The sequence below is a fragment of the Sesamum indicum genome, linkage group LG6 (assembly GCF_000512975.1).
Source record: "Sesamum indicum cultivar Zhongzhi No. 13 linkage group LG6, S_indicum_v1.0, whole genome shotgun sequence".
Taxonomy (NCBI): domain Eukaryota; kingdom Viridiplantae; phylum Streptophyta; class Magnoliopsida; order Lamiales; family Pedaliaceae; genus Sesamum; species Sesamum indicum.
The window spans coordinates 12,120,376-12,127,371 of NC_026150.1; the positions used below are offsets into that span (position 1 = coordinate 12,120,376).

Sequence of the window (6,996 nt, forward strand, 5' to 3'; positions counted from 1 at the left end):
TAAAAATTAAATTATTTTATTAATTTTTTTATTGAATGATATATAAATTTACCAACTCTTAAAAAATAAAATATTAAATTGTTCAAATAATATATTAATAAAAATCAGTTATTAGCTTATAAATTCAAATTAAAAAATTAACACACTTGTATAAATTATTTTAAATTTTTAAAATTAAAAAATTCATTTTTTTTGTTTTATGAATAAATTCTATTAAAATTAATAAATTGTATTTCAAAATAATTTATGCGGTTTATATAAATTATATTAGAATTGGTAAAAACAAAATTATTTATTAAAAAAATATTTTAGAGTGTCTCTGCTTTATAAATCTGTTCCCTACCTTAAATATGTTTTATAAATTATCATACTTTTATAAATTTTTAAAATTATTATAATTTTATTAAAATTAAAAATTATTTATCACACTTCTATAAATTTTTAGTAAAGTTAGTTATAAACACAAATATATTTTTTTAATTTTAAAATAATTTATATAAGTATGATAATTTTTTAATTTGAATTTATAAGCTAGTAACTAATTTTATTAGGATATTAATTAAACAATTTAATATTTTAATTATTAAGAGTTGTAAATTTATATACAGATTCAATAAAAAATTTGATAAAATAATCTAAATTTAAATTAATAATTAGTATAAATAATAAAAAAAATATATACGAGGTCATATTATTCATCCACATAAATATTACTTTGACACCCTCTCTACCTTTTGATGATTACAAAACTCTGAGGGCATTTATATTATTTATAAAATTAAATTAAAGTTTCACCAATTCAACAAGGGCATTTTAAAGACTCTTAGGGGTGGTTTCTGTAATTTTTAAAAAGACAGGGGTAGTTTATGTAAAAAGACAATAAGTGAGGGGGTGTGAATATAATTATCCCTATATTTTATTATACTTAAAGTTGTGAGAGTGTTGGTGGTTTATGGTGCATAATGTTGGTTTTCTTGCTTGCTACATATCTTATTTTCATTTCTTGATTTTTGTTAGTTTCAATATCTTATTTTCATTACAAATATTAAAACCGCCAAACCGCCCGCAACTGCGTCTTTAATTTTGATTTTAAAAGTGGCTATACAAAAAATTATTTTACAAAATCGACAATGACAATTTGATTTGAAAATAGGTTTAAAAAAATCGAAACCGCACCATGAGAATCCCTAAATCAATCCCCAATCGAATCATTCTGTTATGATTTATCTTCCGAATTGCAATTTTAAATTTGAAATAAAACCGCACCACACTTACTGATTTTGTTATGATTTAAAACTAAAAAAATCGAACTGCATCATTAAATATGGCCAAATTGCATACTACCCCTGTATTTTAAAAGTTCAGTTAAAAATCCCCTGTATAAAAAAATAGGCAAAACCCCCTCTATTTTATTAAATGCAGCACACAAGCAACCAACGGCGTTAATTTTTTTGCTAAAAGACCGTTATGCCCTTACATATTACATATTATTTCTTATGTTAATAATCATTGTGTTTTTTTATTACATAAAAGTCATAGGATCTAATTAATCCATCTCAACAGTTAGATCTTAAACTTATAAAAGATTAAAGGTCTAGATTTAATCAGCTATGTATTATATTTATAATTATTAGTTCTAAAACAAAAAATATAATATAAAAAAAACCATAAAGGTGGTGACTTATAGAAGTAAAGAAGGGATTTATGTCAATTTTAGTCTAAAATAAGGTGAAAGCCGTGAAAAACCATGCCATTTCCTACTCATCCAGCCTGAAGCCCACCTTCCATTAGTTTCTAAACGAGGGGGGGTTTTGTGTAGAATTTTTAAAATAATGGTGGATTTTTTATCTATTTTTAAAATACAAGGATTTTTTAGTCCTCATAGAAAAATACGAGGGGGTAATATATAAATTTAGTGTTAAATATATAATTAATTTTTGAATTATATATATCATATTTGATAAAATTAATTAATTATTTTAAAAAATTGTATTCAAATTATTGAAGCCCAAAATTCATATATTATAAAAAAGGAGAAAAATACAAAAAATCCCTTTGTGATATCGCAAATGAGCAAATTACCCCCTTATGAAAAATATAAATAGCAATTTATCTCCCTATATTTTATAAAATACAACAATTTACCCCATATAATTTTTAAAATGAAGCAATTTACCTCCACGTGTAGGAGGTAAATTGCTTTATTTTAAAAAATACAGGGAGTAAATTGCTATATTTTTTTCATAAAGAGATAATATATTCATTTTCAATATCACATGAGGTTATTCACCCTTATAGAAAGTCCGCGTTACAAAGCCATTTTTGTAAACCTTAGATTTAGTCTCTGTACGAAAAAAGATATGTTTAAATTTTAAAATAACAAATCAAGCCCATTAAAATTTCTCCCTTTCCCTTCTTTCTCTTTCATTTTTCCTCATCTTCTTTCTCTCCACTTTGAAAAAAAGAAAGTGCAATTTACCTTTTTGTGATATTAAAATGATGTAATTTACTCACCTTCACAGGGAGGTAAACTGCATCTTTTTTTAAATTACAAGAGGATAAATTGCATATTATTTTATTACAGGGTTTTTATATTTTATTTTTCTATTAACACTGGGGGTAAATTGTATTTAACCGTATTTTTAAAAACTTATAATTTTATTATATCTTGAATTATTGTGTATTTTATGACTTTGATTATTATTTCAAAACTTGTTAAATTTTGTTATTTAAAGACTTTAACTATGTAATTGTATTATTGTGTATTGACTTCAATTGTTTCGATAATCTAATACTTTTTTTCGATAAGAGAGTTTTAATTAACTATAAACATTCATACTTTTTGTTAGTTTTAATGTCTTATTTTTGTTACAAGTATTAAAATCATTATACCGCCCGAAACAATATTTTTCATTTTTATTTTGAAAGTGTCAATTTGAAAAAAACATCGTATAAAATTTTGAAAGTGTCAATTTGAAATAACATCTTATAAAACCGACAACGACAATTAAGTATAAAAAAAAAATCAAAACCGCACCGTGATCACTTCTAAATCTATCTAGATAGCTGGTCACTTGATTTTTCTGTTGTTGATATTATCTTTTTCAGTTGTGATAATTAACGTCCAATTCTTTTATACTTAGCGTCTCCAAATAATAATAGATTATATTTGTAAATAATAAAAATCATCATAGATGAGGTTTAAGAAATGTAATTTTAGCAATTTAAAATAGATTTTATTCATTTTCAATGTCTTGGAACAGCCAAAAATATATGGAGAATTTAGCCCTAAAGGGATAAACAACTTGTTATTGATTATTGCACCAACCACTATTCATTCCTACACAGCTGGGATGAGTTTTCCAAAGTGAGAAACTTCATCAAAATAAACAAGAAAAAGTACTAAAAAAGAATAAATAAATGCAGAAGAAAAATTCAAAGCTCAAAATTGCGTAGTATGACAAGCGGAGTCTCTTCCGTATAAACTTTTCACTCCAGAAGGAAGCAATGGTATAGTGTATAGTCTTCCTTCTGAGTGCCACCACTACTGTAGCACAGTATAATGCTTTCTTTAATCCATTCACTTCCTCAAAGTGTGGAGGATGTACTCAGCATAAAGGTCCCTGCAATCACCACAATTCGGCATAAACGGAAAATTTTTATCTAAACTAAACCGATCCAATCAGACAAGTAGGTGTGATTGATCACTATCTTTGAACTGTATATGATAACAAGTATAGTATACTTTCAGTGTGATTAGTTGAGGTGTGATCAGATGCGGTCGGAGGTATAATTTCACTGGCCCGTGTCTACAAAACATGTAAATTTGAAAACATACATGGAGTGCTGGATGGCAGTGAGAGCAGTATCTGAAGGCAGAAACTCATCCACGGCTACCTCTTTGTTCTCGTTCTTCTTGTCTAAACAGTACTCGTTAAGAAAAAATGAAAATTCCGTTTTCATCTACACATATATATGTATACATAAAAGATTTGGACGCAAAAGCAAATTCCAAAGTCAGGTTGGTGATCAGGATACAGTCTTCAAAGAAACGGCGGATTTCAGTGAGACGATGGGGTGGTAGTTGACTGATATCAGTGAAGTGGCGGTACTCGGGATCATCAGCACACACGGCTATGATCTTGTCGTCTTTCTCTCCCTGCTCGGACAAAATTAATCCCAATGTCATACATATGTCGTTAAGAAACTAATTCAGTTTCCTTAGTGGAATGGGTGATACCTGATCAATCATGGGCATCAGGCCTATAGCCCTGGCTCTTAGAAAACATCCAGGGACGACAGGTTCCTGCCAAGCAAATTCAGTGTGATCATTGTTCTAAAAACGTAACCATTCTCAAAGATTAGGAAAAGTTAAATACCTGCATAATGACTAGAACATCCATTGGATCATTATCTTCACATAGCGAACGAGGAATGAAGCCGTAATTGTGAGGATAGACGACGGAGGAGTACAATACGCGATCAACCTGGGCATTTATTCAAACAGTTGGTATGCATATGTATATACATGAGGATGACTCATAGGGATGAGATTATTCAACCATACGTACCTTGATGAGACCAGTTTTCTTGTCGAGTTCATATTTCACTTTACTTCCTTTGGATATCTCAATTACCTGCAACAATCCGACAACATGACTTCTAAGCCACCCAATTGACCTTTTCTCACCTTCCTTCACAAGCATTCATAGTCAAGAAGCAGCTTTCTAGCCCTGTGGGCTAAATTGCTATTATTTCATACACTTTATCTCTTTTGATACTGTAATTGAGCAAATTATATTAATTTACCTCGTTTTTATATTAAAAATGAGCAAATTACTCTTAATTCACCTTTTATATTTTTCAAAATGAGCAATTTACCTTCCTCTCTAATGCGGTAAAGTTTTGCATTTTTAGAAACATAAACAGAGAGGTAAATTGCTGTATTTTTAAAAATACAAGGAGGTAAATTGCTAGTTTTTTTTTTTTCTACAGAGGATAATTTGCTCATTTGCAATATCACAAGAGCACTGCTTGCATTTTTTCTCTTTATTTTGGATGATAAATAGAAGTATCTGTGTCAATTTTCTAACTTGTCTTTATTTGACTTAATTGGTGAAGGGTGTGCATTAGAAAAAACAAAGATGATGGGAGTGGAGAAAGATTACGTACAACATTGATAATTTGGGGTGCCCCAGGTCCTGCAAACAACAAGTGCAAGATATGAAATACATGCACGGAGTAGAAGCAAGTAAGCGAAAAGCACAAGCATTTGAGGCAGTGAATTACCGATCTCGAGATCATGCCAGGGATGAGCAGCTACCGATCTCCTGGAGAGGGAGGAGAGGATCCTCTCGTTTAGTTTGGGAGCCCGGCCCGCCGCCCCTTCCGTTCCATTCCCGTCACTCATGTTTTTTTCCTGCAACCAACACATACACACCACTCATTTACGCATCGTTATATCGATAATTTCTATTAAAATTAATGTGTTTTTGGTTAAAATCTTAGATATTTAAACGAGTATAGAAAAACATCCTAGATGATTTTGAGCATTCTTCTCGATAGTGAATAACTTTTAATCACAATCACATACAATTGCAGGATCAAGATTAATCTTCCATCAACCAGTACAAATAGGACTTGACGGAAGATAAATATGTAGAGAAAAAGTCGGCAATACAGACTACGAACTATCCTTTTCATACTAATATTCCTTCGATCACCAATCCCTTCTTCTAAAATAAAATACTAACAATTTCTTTATCATTTTTATCTGGTTTTTCCGATTGAATATATAATCGTCTCTGATTTCAAACACATTTCACTAATCTAAAAAAAGATATTATTTACACCTTTTCTGCACATCAATAACTCACGAAGAAGATTTCTCGTCCCAATAGTAATTGATAATTCAATTTAATCCTGTGATCTTACAAAAAGTAAAAGTTACGTTCATCAATATAATAACATGTGATCGTTTTGTTTATCGTGAGAGGAGAAAGGAGAAATGGTACCTTGGAAAGTAGAGAAACAAGAATCGGTACGACAATGAAGATGATCAAAGTGATGATGGTCTAACGCACGAACACTTGGTTATTTGAGTTACGACAACTTATATATATATATATACATGTAATATACATATATATATATATATATAAGCAAATAGGGGAAGGAGTCAAGTCGACGTGGAAACACGGCAGCGGAAGTAGCTGACAGCCAGGTCTGAATTGTCAGATCTGAACAACAACGAAAGAAAAACAATGATAATTTTTTTATGTTTGAAGAAATCCGACATTGGAATTGGTCTGTGAGGAACATGGGAGGCGGAGTGAATGGAGGGTACTGTCCCCCTTTCTTACCACCATGATCTCATCCCTTGATTTCGTGTTTGCTTGACGTCCTCCTACCATTGAATTTTCTACTGCAATTTTATTTTATTTAACATGTATAAGGTATGTCTATAAAATTGATTTTTAAATAAAATCAATGATATAATTTTTATATCTATAAAATATATATATGTAAAATAAGATAGAAGATATAATAAGATTTGAAATACGAAATGTCTGCATTCCGATGATTAATTTACGCCTTATCCTAATGCCATTTCTATTACTATTGTATTTAGAAATAACCATAAATAAATTTTGTGAAGAATTAATACACAAATATTAAAAACATTATTGCATTTATAATAGTCAATATTAAAAATAAAAGTTAAAATATATCGGGAGAAATTTAAGTAAAACTTTCTTTGGTATATATATTTATTGTTTTTGATATATATATAGAAATCGTGATTACATAAGTACATGTGTTACAATTAATAAATTGAGAAATATATTGATTTGATCCATAAATTCATTTATATACTAATAAACTCACGTTAAGTGAGACAATTACCTATAAAATTCACATTAAACGAGATTAATACCCGCTTATTTGATGGGTCAAAATTTCAAAATTATTCACGATGATGTCGCTTTTTTAACA

General features: G+C 29.3%; 1 protein-coding gene across 1 annotated transcript; it reads right to left on the minus strand.

Annotated features, from left to right (window-relative positions):
• LOC105164401 (soluble inorganic pyrophosphatase 1-like) lies at window positions 3,273–6,124 on the minus strand. Its single transcript, XM_011083045.2, has 9 exons — window positions 6,015–6,124; window positions 5,290–5,419; window positions 5,173–5,201; window positions 4,572–4,637; window positions 4,380–4,487; window positions 4,241–4,306; window positions 4,039–4,159; window positions 3,839–3,920; window positions 3,273–3,623 (listed from the first exon to the last, which is right to left on the minus strand). The coding sequence occupies exons 2-9, from the start codon at window positions 5,408–5,410 to the stop codon at window positions 3,581–3,583; spliced, it is 636 nt and encodes a 211-aa protein (XP_011081347.1). The 5' UTR covers window positions 5,411–5,419; window positions 6,015–6,124; the 3' UTR covers window positions 3,273–3,580.

Coding starts and splice junctions, on each gene's coding strand:
- LOC105164401 (XM_011083045.2), bottom strand. CDS start 5,410: ATGAGTGACGGGAATGGAACGGAAGGGGCGGCGGGCCGGGCTCCCAAA. Junction 4,638..5,172: donor CACCCCAAATTATCAATGTT/GTACGTAATCTT, acceptor GGATTGTTGCAG/GTAATTGAGATATCCAAAGG. Junction 4,307..4,379: donor ATGTTCTAGTCATTATGCAG/GTATTTAACTTT, acceptor TTTGCTTGGCAG/GAACCTGTCGTCCCTGGATG.